Consider the following 14,957-nt stretch of genomic DNA (forward strand, 5'->3'; position numbering starts at 1 on the left):
TGAGTATTTTTTTTAAAAGGCTTTACTTGCAATGTATTTACAAAAGCCTTATTTATTTAGTAAATTTTTCAATGAAAAATCTGAACCATAATAATTTTCTGCTTAGTACTTATATAGCTAGCATACTATCCCTAGCATTAATCAAAGTGTCATGTAAAGGTTTGATTTTTGAGCCTAAGCAGAATTTGAAATTCTTCTAAGAGAATTTAGCACCTAGGGAAAACTACAGGGGAGAATTCTTGAGGTGTCATGTTTATTCACTTCTGGAATTGTTTAAAATATGTCAGGTGCATCCTTAAAGGGAGAAAGAAGGGGAAGAGATGTTACAAAAGAGTAGAATGGGGCAAGAGAAGTGGCAAGGGAGTATTGTTGCTAGGTTGCCAGCCTTCTGCCCCCACTGTCTTGGTGATGGTGGAGGGGTAGTGTGGCAGCTGGGATATGAATGAGGTGTTTTTTATAACTCACTAAAGGCCATTACCTTGTCTTCATCTCGTCAGCTGGCTACCTGACCTCTGTGGTAACATAGGCTCCTGAAATGTAGCATTGGAGATGATCACTGTGCTTTATTGCAAAATAGGGGAGACTCTGCTCTGCATTTACATGCTTATGTTTTGTGGAGGATCTTTCAACTAGTAATTCTCATAATACCTGTGAAAGCATATAAGAACCAGTATCTCCATTTTTAAGGGGAGTTGGAGTGAGCAATGATTTGGAATACCAGAAATTCAACTTATATATTTACAGGTAAAATTCTACTTGTAAATTCAGGATTCATAGATTCTAGGGATTTCTGAGGTATCCAGAATTTCTTCATCTTTGATGATAAGTAGATAATAATGGTAATAAAAATAACAGCAACAGGCCCAGCACAGTGGCCCACACCTGTAATCCCAGCACTTTGGGAGACTGAGGCAGGTGGATCACTTGAGGTCAGGAGTTCAAGACCAGCCTGGCGGACATGGCAAAACCCCATTTCTACTAAAAATGCAAAAATTAGCTGAGCATAGTGGCATGTGCCTGTAATCCCAGCTACTCAGTAGGCTGAGTCATAAGAATCATTTGAATCTGGGAGGTGGAGATTGCAGTGAGCTAAGATCGCGCCACTGCACTCCGGCCTTTATGACAGAACTTGACTCCATCTCAAAAAAAAAAAAAACAAACAAAAAAACAAAATGCAAAAAAACAGCAACAATAATAGGTAACATTTCTTTAAGGCCTACTATGTACCAGGCACTATTTGAACCTCTTTATATATTAGGTAATTCGATACTCACAACTCTATGAGAATGAGTATTTTATTTCCTGACCCTTCTATTTAAAAGTAAAACCCCCCACCCGGCACTGTTTCTCTTTCCTGCTTTATTTTTCTCCATAGAAAAATATCACTCATAAGTGTAACATACTTTATTATCTGTCCTGTGTGGTAGTAGCCCCTGCCCTCAATTATAAGCTCCATGAAATCAGGGAGTCAGTTTTGTTCACTGCTGTATTCCCAGTGCCTAGAACAGTGCCTGGAACATGGTAGGTACCCAGCAAATATTGGTTGAATGAATGAGTCTTGGTTTTACAGATGAGGAAACTATAAATTTCCCAGGTCAGACATTTGGTAATAGGACAGTTGTGTACACTGAAATGTTCTCTAAAATAGCTGATGGAACGAAAATTAGCTTTTGGACAGCTACATCTCCAAGAGTGTGAAACGACCTTCAGCACTGGATTTGGTGGATTTTCCTTTTTCTAATCCCTAGAGTTCCATTTAATGAGCGTTTGGGTTCTTGAGCTACCTTACAAATTGAACAATTTTTTTCTCCAGCTTTCACTCAAGAAACACAAAATGTGGCTTGTCCTTTTTTTTTTTTTGAGACTGGGTCTCACTCTGTCACCCAGGTTGGAGTGCAGTGCACAATCATGGTTCATTGCAACCTCTGCCTCCCAGGCTCAAGCAATCCTCCTAACTCAGCCTCCTGAGTAGCTGGGACTACAGGCTTGTGCCTCCACTCCTGGCTAATTTTTTTGTATTTTTTGTAGAGATGGGGTTTGTCCAGGCTGGCCTTGAACTGCTGGACTCAAGTGATCCGTCCACCTGGGCCTCCCAAAGTGCTGGGGTTACAGGTGTAAACCACTATAGCTAGCCCTGATTGTCTTTTATTGTGAGATTTTAATAACAGCTAAGACTTGAAAATTAACATTTTATAAATTTTCTTTTAGACTACTTAGTGATATTATACTAAGTATCTAAGGTTTGTAATACTTAGTATAAACTCAAAAGGGTTCAGTGCCTCATTCTCTTTTACTCTTTCCCTTTAGTAGATAGGTGACAGAGGACTGGGTCATGCAGTTGAGACTTGGTCCAAGATTACTTAGTAAGCTACTTGTCCCAGAACTATTTATTTATTTACTTATTTTTGAGATGGAGTCTCGCTCTGTCGCCCAGGCTGGAGTGCAGTGGTGTGATCTTGGCCCACTGCAACCCCCGCCTCCTGGGTTCAAGCGATTCTTCTGCCTCAGCCTCCCGAGTAGCTGGGATTATAGGCGCCCGCCACCACTCCCGGCTAATTTTTTGTATTTTTAGTAGAGACTTGGTTTCATTGTGTTAGCCAGGATTGTTTCGATCTCTTGACCTCATGATCCACCTGCGTGGACCTCCCAAAATGCTAGGATTACAGGCGTGAGTCACCGCCCCCGGACCCTGGAACTATTTATGACGATGCACTTTATGCACTTAACACACTCACATGTCTTTAAGCTTGGTGACTCGTGTGGCTTTTTCAAAGGAGATTTGATTCTGGAAGTGGTTAAGTAGAATGTGAATGGCTAAGGTCTGGTCATTGGTGAGGCCTAGGGGAAGAAAAGAAAGGAAACACAAGTCTTAGAAGAATTTCAGATCGGCCCCGACGACTAGAAGGGTGGTTCCACTAAGAAAATGTGTGTAGTCAGAAAATGAAGAGTCAGTTGCTTAAAATTTTACTTTTTTTCTTGTTCCTGGCATGTAAAGTCATATCCATACTTTCTGTTATAATTTCTTCTTACAAATTCCATTGATAATCCCTATTCTTGGATAGCAACGAGCAGCATTACTTCTTTTTTATTTTTTTTAAAAAATTAAATTTTTTGTTGAAATGAGGGTCCTGCTGTATTGCCCAGGCTGGTATCAAATTTCTGGGCTCAACTGATCCTCCTGCCTCAGCCTCCCAAAGCGCTGGGATTACAGTTGTGAGCCAGTGTGTCTGGTTGTACCTTTTAATTTTTGTGTTCAGGCAACATTAACTCTGAGTCACAGTAAGCTTTTTTTTTCTTCCTGTCATATTATGGACATAGAAGTTTTTTGGTTTTCTTTAGGTTGTTTCTCCTTAGGTTGCAGAACATCAAGAAATGGATTACAGTCATTTTCCTCTCTTCCCCATGCTCTTCCCTTTCTTTTCCTTTTTTCTTTTTTTTTTTGGAGACAGAATCTTGCTCTTTGGCCCAGGCTGGAGTACAGTGTCATGATCTCGGCTCACTGCAACCTCCCCGTATCAGGTTCAAGTGATTCTGGTGCCTAAGCCTCCCTAGGAGCTGGGATGTCAGGCATGCGCCACCACACCCTGCTAATTTTTGTATTTTTTTGTAGAGATGGGGTTTCACCATGTTGTCCAGGCTGACCTCAAACTCCTGGACTCAAATGATCTGCCCTCCTCGGTCTCCCAAAGTGCTGGGATTATAGGCATGAGCCACCACATCTGGCCTCTTTTCCATTTTTAAAAAGGACTGTCTCCAACATATTAAAATTCACAAAAAATAATATAAACACACATGTACTCACTGGCTAGGCTTAATAAAAAAGCATTTAGTCATGTTTACTTTAAAGCTTTTTATTTTTTTGAGAAATAAGCATTAAAGAGTTGAAGTCTCCTTTGTGTCTTTTCATAATTCTGTTCTTCCCTCTTCCTTCCTTGAGATCTTCACTATTCTTAGGTTAATTTGGATCTTTCTACTCCTTGTTACCACAGAAAAGTAATTTCTTAATGCATTTGACCATATTTTAAACTTCTGATTTCAGTGGGCAGGTAACTCATTTTATGGTTTCTGTATTGTGAGCCATTTTCAATGACTCAACTAGATTTTTTTCATCGTTGACTTCTCATTTCTGGGCAACAGCATAATGTTCTCATTTGAGCTATTTTTAAAGATTGTGTTTAACTATTTAAAATATTTGTGGTACTCTGATCGTCAGATGTGATTTTTTTTTTTTTTTTTTTTTTTTGAGACGGAGTCTCACTCTTTCACCAGGCTGGAGTGCAGTGGCGCGATCTCGGCTCACTGTAACTTCCTTCTCCCAGGTTCAAGTGATGCTCCTGCCTCAGCCTCCCAAGTAGCTGGGACTACAGGTGCGGGCTACCACACCTGGCTAATTTTTTGTATTTTTAGTAGAGACAGGGTTTCACCATGTTTGCTAGGATGGTCTCGATCTCCTGACCTCGTGATCTGCCTGCCTTGGCCTCCCAAAGTGCTGGGATTACAGGCGTGAGCCACTGCACCTGGCCAGAAGTGATATTAACTATCTTATATGTATATTTCTGTTGCGGGAAGTCAGGGGCCCCAAACGGAGGGACCGGCTGGAGCTGTGGCAGAGGAACGTAAATTGTGATGATTTTATGGACACTTATCAGTTCCCAAATAATATTCTTATAATTTCTTACACCTGTCTTACTTTAATCTCTTAATCCTGTTATCTTCGTAAGCTGAGGATGCACCTCACCTCAGGGCCACTATGATAATTGTGTTAACTGTACAAATTGATTGTAAAACGTGTGTTTGAACAATATGAAATCAGTGCACCTTGAACAGAATAACAGCGATTTTAGGGAACAAGGGAAGACAACCATAAGGTCTGACTGCCTGTGGGGTTGGGCAAAATAGAGCCATATTTTTCTTCTTTGCAGAGAGCCTATAAACGGACATGCAAGTAGGGAAGATATCACTAAATTCTTTTCCTAGCAAGGAATTTTAATAATACTCTGGAGAAGGAATGCATTCCTGGGGGGAGGTCTATAGGGCGTGTCTGTCTTATGCTGTTGACATAAGGACTGAAATACACCCTGGTCTCCTGCAGTACCCTGAGGCTTATTAGGGTGGGGAAAAAACCCCACTCTGGTAAATTTGAGGTCAGATCAGTTCTCTGCTCTCAAACCCTGTTTTCTGTTGTTTAAGATGTTTATCAAGACAATTTGTGCACCGCTGAACATAGACTCTTATCAGTAATTTTGCTTTTGCCTTTTGCCTTGTGATCTTTGTTGGACCCTTATCAGGAGTTTCTGATTTTGCCCTTGTCCTGTTTCCTCAGAAGCATGTGATCTTTGTTCTCCTTTTTGCCCTTTGAGGCATGTGATCTTTGTGACCTACTCACTGTTCTTAGGCCCCCTCCCCTTTTGAAATCCTTAATAAACGCTTGCTTATTTTGCAGCTCAGGTGGGCATCACGGTCCTACCGATATATGTGAGGCCCAGCTGTGAAATTCCTCTCTTTGTACTCTTATTTCTCAGCCGGCCGACGCTTATGGAAAATAGAAAGAACCTACGCTGAAATATTGGGGGCAGGTTCCCCTGATATATTTCCTTAGTGACATTCCTGCAATCTCCTTTAGAAAGTCTTTCTGTTCACCTTCTATAACCAGGGAAGGAGAGATTGAGAAGAGACGAAGGATGATTTTATGTTTTTCAGTCCCAGTCATTATTTGATGAGAAACTGATATTACAAGCTTCAAAAACTCAAGATATGTATTCAACAAGTAGTAGTAGAACAAGTATCTTAGTTTAATAGTCTGTAAATTTTTGATGCACTATAATATATTCTTGTAGTCATAGCATCAAAATTTTAATGTGATATTGCAGTATGTTTATGGTTAGTTTAGACATGAGGACAGTGCTAAAGGAGAAAATCTAATGACTGTGTTGTTTGTTTTGTCAAAATATGCTACCTAGCTCCAGAGTTTCCTATTTTGGAGAAGCAGAACTGGTTGATTCATCTTCATTATATCCGGAAAGATTATGAAGCCTGCAAGGTAAGAGATTGCCATAATAATAAAAATGAGAGGCAGGATGTTGGGTAGGCAACTAACAGTGCCTGCTAAACAGAGTGTGGCAGTTTATATCTCAGTGATAAAACATGAATTCCTTCTTCCCCATACTTCATACACTGGTTATCTTTTGCTATGGTAGTGATGTTTAACATACAACCTCAATATTTCAGTGGCCCCCAACAAACAAATATTTATTAATTGCTCATGGGCTTTCAGATCAGCTGTGGGTTGGCTGGGTTTGACTGCAGGCTGTGGGTCAGGTTTAGGTGTGTTCTATGTGTCTTCTCATGTCAAGAGCAAACAACTCTCTTGGACATGTTGGTCTTCTGGTGGAGGCAGATGTTCAACTCAGCATATTAACTTTTTTATCTTTGGATAGATGAAAAATGGTATTTTGTCGAGTTCTTTTTTTTTTTTTTTTTTTTGAGATGGAGTCTCACTGTCACCTAGGCTGGAGTGCAGTGGCATGATCTTGGCTCATTGCAGCCTTTGTCTCCCAGGTTCAAGCAATTCTTCTGCCTCAGCCTCCCCAGTAGCTGGGACTACAGATGAGTGTCACCATGCCCAGCTAATTTTTTGTATTTTTAGTAGAGATGGGGTTTCACCATATTGGCCAGGCTGGTCTCGAACTCCTGACCTTGTGATCTGCCCGCCTTGGCCTCCCAAAGTGCTGGGATTACAGGCGTGAGCCACCGTGCCCAGCCCTGAGTTTTATTTTTTAATTTCTCTCTTACTGCAAGGTTGATCATCATGTGTATATTTAAAAACCATTTGTATTTCCCTTTCTCTGTATCTTTGGTGACATACCATATGTGTTACAAACTTGCAGGCAGACAGTGGTAGTACTAACATGCAGAATGTATCCTTGGTGTCATCTTTTTTGGTATCCAGAGCTTTGTGACCCATCTAAGGTTTTTAATTTATACCCATGGCATTTATACCTATGGCAGTGCACAGAACTAATTCATACTGGTATGACAAAGATTCATACCAGTTTTTTGTTTGTTTTTTTTTTAAATGGAGTTTTGCTCTTATTGCCCAGGCTAGAGTGCAGTGGCGCAATCTCAGCTCACTGCAACCCCCACTTTCCAGTTTCAAGCGATTCTCCTGCCTCAGCCTCCCAAGTCGCTGGGATTACAGGTGCCCGCCACCACGCCCAGCTAATTTTTTTTTTTTTTTTTGTATTTTTAGTAGAGATGGAGTTTCACCATGTTGGTCAGGCTGGTCTCAAACTGCTGACCTCGTAATCCACCTGCCTCAGCCTCCCAAAGTGCTGGGATTATAGGTGTGAGCCACTGCACCCGGCCCATACCAGTTTTTTTTGACACCACTGATCCGAAGGCAGATACCAGTATGACTCTTTTTTTTTTTGGAGATGGAGTTTTGCTCTTGTCGCCAAGGGTGGAGTGCAATGGCATGACCTTGGCTCACCACAACCTCCGCCTCCTGGGTTCAAGCGATTGTCCTGCCTCAGCCTCCTGAGTAGCTGGGATTACAGGCATGTGCCACCACACCTGGCTAATTTTTTGTGTTTTTAGTAGAGATGGGGTTTTTCCATGTTGGTCAGGCTGGTCTCAAACTCCCGACCTCAGGTGATCTGCCCACTTCGGCCACCCAAAGTGCTGGGATTACATGCGTGAGCCACCGCGCCTGGCCACCAGTATGAATCTTGAAAGGTTCTCTTTCTTTTTCATCTGTGATAATACTTGGAAATCTTTTCACACTTTTCTTAGCTTGCCTAATTAGATTTTAGACAGGGGTTGGCAAACTTTTTCTGTAATGGGCCAACAATATTTTAGGGTTTGTAGGCCACATACAGTCTCTACATCATATTTGTTACCTTATTTTTTATAACCCTTTAGAAATATAAAAACCACTGTTAGCTTGAGAGCTGTACAAAAATATACAGGGCCTGTAAGCCCTGTAGTTTGCAAATCCCTGTTCTAGAAGAAGTAATCATAACAAGGGAGTTGAAATTTTAAGAAACTGAATGAACTAGTACTTTACTAGGCATTATTAATACTCTAGGTTTTTTTTACATATGATTCTTGTCCACGTCTGCTTTTTCATTACTATTTGTTTTTTTTGTTTTTTTTTTTTTCAGACAGAGTCTCACTCTGTTGCCCAGGCTGGAGTGCAGTGGCGCTATCTTGGCTCACTGCAACCTCCGCCTCCTGGGTTCAAGCGATTCTCCTTCCTCAGCCTCCTGAGTAGCTGGGATTACAGGCACGCACCACTACTGCCCGGCTAATTTTTGTATTTTTAGTAGAGATGGGGTTTCACCATATTGGTTAGGCTGATCTTGAACTCCTGACCTCATAATCTGCCTGCCTTGGTCTCCCAAAGTTTTGGGATTACAAGCATGAGCCACCGCACCTGGCCTGTCCATGTCCACTTTTTCTTAAAGACACCTGAAGAAACTTAACCACTGCTCAGAAGCATTTTTCTCCCTCTTTCAGGCTGTTATCAAAGAACAGCTTCAGGAGACTCAGGGATTATGTGAATATGCTATCTATGTCCAAGGTAAGACACATACTTCTTGTCTTCTTGCTAGAGAAATACACTTTTCCTAGGTTCTTGAAAAAGAGCAGGCAATTGAAGAAACAAGTTCAAGTACAGTCATGCACCACTTAACAATGGAGATATGTTCTAAGAAATGTGTTGTTAGGCAATTTTGTCATTGTGTGAACATTACATGGAGTGTACTTACAGAAACATAGATGGATGATATAGTGTACTATACACATAGGCATAGATATAGTGTACTATACACATGATATAGTCTGTTGCTCCCAGGCTACAAACCTGTATGAGCAGGTGTTATACCGAATACTGTAGGCAGTTGTAAAACAGTGGTAAGTGTATCTAAACATAGAAAAGGTACTGTAAAAATATGGTATAAAAGATAAAAAATAGTATACCTGTGTAGAGTACTTACCATGGATGGACTGGAAGTTGCTCTGGGTGAGTTAGTGGTGAGTGAATGTGAAGGTCTAGGACATTATTGTATACTAATGTAGACTTTATGTTGTATACTAATGTAGACTTTATAAACACTGTACACTTAGCCTACACTAAATTTATTTAAAAATATTTTTTCTACAATGATAAATTAACTTTAGCTTACTGTAACTTTTTACTTTATAAACTTTAAAACTTTTTGGCTCTTTTGGGGTAAAACTTAAAACACACAACAACATTGTACATTTGTACAAAAATAGTTTCTTTAGGTCCTTATTCTATAAGCTTTCTTCTTTTTCTTTCTTTTTTTTTGGTAGAGAGACAGAGTCTCACTTTGTTGCCCAGGCTGGTCTTGAACTCCTGGGCTCAAGCAGTTCTCCTGCCTCAGCCTCTCAAAGTGCTGGGATTATAGGCATGAGCTACGACACCCGGCCCTTTATGCTATTCTTAAAACTTTTTATTTTTTTACTTTTAAACTTTTTTGTTAAAAACTAACACACACACACTACTACAGTGGTAGTACTAACGTGTGGAATGTGTCCTTGCTGTCTTTTGTGTGTGTGTGTGTGTCACAAAGACATCTAAGGTCTTTGTGACACACACACACACACACGCACTGGTCTAGGCCTACACTGAGTCAAGATTATAAATATCACTGTCGTCCACCTCCTTATGGAAGGTCTTCAGTGGCAATAACATACATGGAGCTGTCATCTCCTATAACAACAGGAATACCTTCTGGAATACCTCCTGAAGGATCTGCCTGAGGCAGTTATTCTTTTTTTTAGTAAGTGGAAGGAGTACACTCTAAAATAAAGATTAAAATGTATAGCGTAGTAAATACATAAACCAGTAATGTAGTCATTTATTATCAAGTATTAAGTTCTATATATATGTAATTGTATATGCTGTACTTCTATGTGACTGGCAGCACAGTAGGTTTGTTTATACCAGCATCACTACAGATAGGTAAGTAATGCATTGCACTGTTTTGATTGCTATGATGTCACTGGGCAATTGGAATTTTTCCTCTTCATTATAATCTTAAGTGATCATCATCATTTATACAGCTGTCGACCAAAATGTCATTACAGGTGCATGAGTTTAAATGTTCCAGAAAGGTTTTATTCAGTATTAATCTTTTTATGGAATCTGAATATAATTACTGTGTTGGATTTGACTTCAGAAATGACTAGTAATGTTAAAAAATTGCTATGATTACCCATTCTTTAGTTTCTGGCTAGTGTTTTTTGGAATGGATGCTTAGGATTCCTGCCTAATACAGTGATTTCAGGGCCAAAAGATGCTTTTGGAAGGATTGCTTGTAATCAAGCTAAAAGAGATGAAGAAGAGCTTGAGGATTTCTGTAAGGTGAATCAGGATGAGGGGAAGAAGCCTAGAAATAAACAAGATAAAGCAGAGCATAAATTCAGCTCATTAGAAACCAAAGATAAGGACCACTCACTTACTTTTTTTTTTTTTTTTGAGACGGAGTCTTGCTCTGTTGCCCAGGCTGGAGTGCAGTGGCGCGATCCCAGCTCACTGCAACCTCTGCCTTCCAGGTTCAAGCGATCCTCCTGCCTCAGCCCCCCTATTAGCTGGGATTACAGGCACATGCCACCATGTCCAGCTAGTTTTTGTATTTTTAGTAGAGACGAGGTTTTGCCATGTTGGCCAGGCTGGTCTCGAACTCCTGACCTCAGGTGATCCACCTGCCTCGGCCTCCCAAAGTGCTGGGATTACAGGCATGAACCACTGCACCTGGCCCACTGACTTAAATTTTCCTCTTTAGTGGCATAAGTAGCATTCCTAGTTTTTCCAGGAACTTTCTTTTTGACTCTTGGGTGTAAATGAATGGTTTTGTTTATCATTCATTGCATTTGTAGTCTTCAGATTAACATATAATTTTCTGACATAATTGTTAAGATATTGACAAATTTAGGACATCATGGCAAAAAATGCTCTTATTCCCAGTGTCACAAGTATCAGACTTTCAGTGCCTGATAAATTCTTCTGAAAACATAGGCCTAGGAAAAACCTCTGGTTCTAATTGGTTGTTACACTGACAACTGAAGTCTTAAATGTTACTGTATCCTTTGCCAGAATCTCCATGTTGAATTTGAGGTATTGATTCCATTTGCCCCATTTGGGGGCTCGCTCTGAAAACTATCAGTTGGAAGTAAATTATGATAAATGAAGCATCTGATGGGGAAGCTCCAAAATGTTGTTAATGTGAAGAGTTTGTGTGATAATTTGCAAAGGAACTGATTATCTATGTGATGGATCCTGGGAGTAGAGAGAGAAGTAGGTAGGTTTGAGCTACCTTGCTAAAAGACAGTTGAGCTTGTCAGCAGTTTTGGTTGTTGTTTCAGCCTGTCCAAAGCCATATCTGATTGTTTTAAGGATACAGTTGTCCAAAGGATTTACTCGATGTGGTTTCCCAGTTTTCTCTTCTCCAATTTTTCTGACCCCAGGCTCCATTCTTCCCAGAACATGGTTTTACTTTTTTTTGTATTTTCTGTTTCTTGGCAGCATTGATATTTCGCCTAGAAGGAAATATCCAAGAATCCCTAGAACTCTTCCAGACATGTGCAGTTCTTAGTCCTCAGAGTGCTGATAACCTCAAGCAGGTGGCCAGATCTTTGTGAGTATTGGCAACCTGGAGGCCCTAGGGCACTCACGGAGAACAGTGTAAAATGCATTCCTAGGTCCAGCCTGCTGCTGGCAGCTGCATCAGCCTGATACACAAGTGGGGAATGGTTTAATAGGTACAGTGGGATTCACTCTGAAGAGCATGGATTAAGTTTGAAATTTGAGAAAATGAGATAACTAGTGTTAAGGAACTAAGCATTTTAAACACTGTGCATTCTAGTTTGATGGGGGACCGATATTGTTTATCATGTAAATAGAGACACCTTGTACCCTAAGTCTTCTAAACTTACTGGCAATCCTTGGAATTTTTCTCATCTACTCTTCTAACACTTAGTATTTGTCACACAGTAAGTTTTTAGTAAGGACAGAGAGTTCCTGACTTCTGATGGTTCAACTTATATAATTTTTCAACTTTACAATCATGTAAAATTGTTATGTATTCAGTAGAAACTGTACTTCAAGTATCCATACAGCCATTCTGTTTTTCATTTTCAGTATAGTATTCAGTAAATTACATGAGATATTCAGCATTTAATTATAAAGTTGGCATTGTGTTAGATGGTTTTGCCTGTCAGCAAATGTAGTTAAGAAAGTAGAGATAGGAACTCCATGGAACAGAGTAAGTGTTCTGAGCATGCTTAAGATAGGCTAGGCTATCTATGATGTCTGGTAGAGTAGATGTATTACATGCATTTTTGAATTACAGTATTTTCAATTTACAATGGGTTTACTGGGATGTAACCCCATCATAAGTTGAAGATCATCTCTATTTGTTGAGTGAATGTCCTAAAGATTCCTAGATGGAAGGAATCTCAGGTGTTTATAAACTACTAGATACTCCCTTTTCAGTCCTTTGTTCCATGGAGTTCCTATCTCCCCTTTCTTAGCCACATTGCCATTCATACCTGTGTTGTTTTTGCATAGAGCTTAGTTTTCCCTGTTTCTCTCTCAACTCAGGATCCAATATCAAGGAAAGAGACTTAGTCTTGGAAGGAAAGGACGTGTCCCTAATGGGTGATGATAAATGATGGTAGTTACTGCTTAACATGGTATATCATTAGGCTTATTTCTTTTTTGGTCTGCATTTATAGTACATTGTAGAAGAAAAATTCCACAAGACTCTCACTAAAATTGGTATAGAATGAGACCAAGGCCTTGGAACAGCTGCCAGTGCAATCCCTACTAAGAGAGCTTCTGCTGTTAGTGTATAGCAGCTTCACTGACCAAACCAGCACAACCACCTCATAGAGAAAAGGCTTCTAGAATTCTCTGCTGGATGAAATATGAGTAAAATGTGGGACTAGTAGGGTTAGTCTTCTAAGAATTTTGAGGTAATAATTATGGAAAATATATCTTTTACAGATTTCTTTTGGGAAAACATAAAGCTGCCATTGAAGTATATAATGAAGCAGCTAAACTCAACCAGAAAGATTGGGTAAGTAGAGAACTTTCAGTTCTCTCTTATTAGTAAACTTGCTAATGGTTCCATTTATCATCTGGCTGTCTTATTTCTGAATTCTTACATTCCAAAAATGTCTTGATTTTAACCTCATGCTTAATTCATGATTTGTATAAGTATAGGATCAAAAACCATGTTTCCTCATAACTTTGCAGGCATTGCTGCATGATTTTCTAGCAGTTTGCTGACGAGCAGTCTCTTACCAGTCTGATTCTTGTTGATGACCCGTAGAAGCTTTGGGTATTTTTTTCATCATTGGAATTCCACAGTATCAGCAATAGGCATCTAGTTGTGTTTCATATCTTTTTCCCATCCCCATCTGTGTGACATTCAGTTGACTCTTTCATTCTGAAGACCCTTGCCTTTCTTTGGGTCAGGGCCTTTGAGTAGTTCTTTATTTTTCCCCTCCCCTTCTCTTTGTATCAATTGAGGATTGGGTGTAAATGCAACAGAAAATTTGACTAAACATTGGCTTTACAAATTCGTTGTTTTTTTTTTTTTTTTTAATTCTCATGAAACAAGATGTCCAGGTAAGTAGTTGCTGGCATTGATTTGGTGGTCCTAGGATGTCAAGACTGAGAGTTTTTCCTCATGGTTACAAGAAGACTGCTGCATCCAGCATCATATCTGCATTCTAGGGAGGGAGAAAGAGAAAGCAACAAGGAGAAAAGGACAGAGCCTATACTGGGAAAGCACAACTTTCCCAGAAGTCCCCCACAGACTTCCACTTACGTCATATCAGCTCCCCTTCTATAAGGAAGGCTGGTTAAATGTCATTTTTAATCTGGTCACACTGCCACTCTAAACAAAATTAGGGTTCTTTTAGTAAGGAAAAAGAGAAGAGTAGGTAGCAGGTAGGCAAGTAGATAACTAGCAGCATCTGCCACACTGTTTTCCATTCTCTATGAGACATGTTCTCTAACTATTCTCTACAACTCTTAACTTGCCTCTCATTTTCTACCTCTGTTTCTTTTTTTTGTGTGTGTGGTGGGGGGGGGCACAGAGGCTCACTCTGTCGCCCAGGCTGGAGTGCAGTGGTGTGATCTCGGCTCACTGCAACCTCTTTCTTCCAGGTTCAAGTGATTCTCCTGTCTCAGCCTCCCGAGTAGCTGGGATTACAGGCGCCTGCCACCATGCCCGGCTAATTTTTGTATTTTTGGTAGAGACGGGGTTTCACCATGTTGGCTAGGCTGGTCTCCAACTCCTGACCTCAGGTGATTCACCTGCCTTGCCCTCCCAAAGCATTGGGATTATAGGTGTGAGACACCACGCCTGACCCTCCTTGTCATTTTATTATATGTTCAGGACATGTATTCAGTCTTATCTTCCATATCATCATTTTTGTTTTTAGCTATTTGTATTCTGTTATATACCCTATCCATCCAATATTTTTTATTTCATTTCCTTTTATTGTATTTTTAATTTCCAAAAATCTTGTCTTTTCTTCAATGTCTCTGATTCTTGAAGTTCTTTTCTGCTTCTCAGAATTATCTTTTTCTTCCTCTCTGCATTTTGGTTCTTCTATTTTATGCTGTTGGTATTTTTCAAGTATTTGGTGATTCTCAGAGAGACATTCATATCTGTGAGTGAAGAACTAGATTTATTAGTACAGAGAATTAGCATGGATTTCCTTTGCAGTTCTTACGGGGCACTATTATTTTTGAAGTGTGTTCAATTTGTCAGTCGCTTTTCTTCTGTACGTCGGAAGATTGAGTTGAGTCTTTATGCCATGGAGTATGTTATAGCTAACAGCCAGAGTGAAACTACAGATGAAGAAAAATTCATGTACTTTTCATTCAGTTGGTTTTTCAAAAAATGAGTATGTCT

At 39.9% G+C, this 14,957-nt stretch overlaps 1 protein-coding gene across 6 annotated transcripts in view; it reads left to right on the forward strand.

Annotated features, from left to right (window-relative positions):
- The window catches only part of BBS4 (Bardet-Biedl syndrome 4), a 55,022-nt gene that overhangs the window by 20,370 nt on the left and 19,695 nt on the right, over positions 1-14,957 (forward strand). For 5 of the 6 annotated variants that reach the window (XM_003818565.6, XM_008971900.5, XM_034939087.3 and 2 more), the window contains 4 exons: positions 5,961-6,040; positions 8,518-8,581; positions 11,552-11,663; positions 13,034-13,106. In XM_003818565.6, coding sequence (XP_003818613.1) covers positions 5,961-6,040; positions 8,518-8,581; positions 11,552-11,663; positions 13,034-13,106 — 329 coding nt within the window. Of the gene's footprint in view, positions 1-5,960; positions 6,041-8,517; positions 8,582-11,551; positions 11,664-13,033; positions 13,107-14,957 lie in introns of those variants that run through there. The other variant, XM_063596774.1, reaches the window with a different exon arrangement.

Source organism: Pan paniscus, chromosome 16 (genome assembly GCF_029289425.2).
Source record: "Pan paniscus chromosome 16, NHGRI_mPanPan1-v2.0_pri, whole genome shotgun sequence".
NCBI lineage: Eukaryota > Metazoa > Chordata > Mammalia > Primates > Hominidae > Pan > Pan paniscus.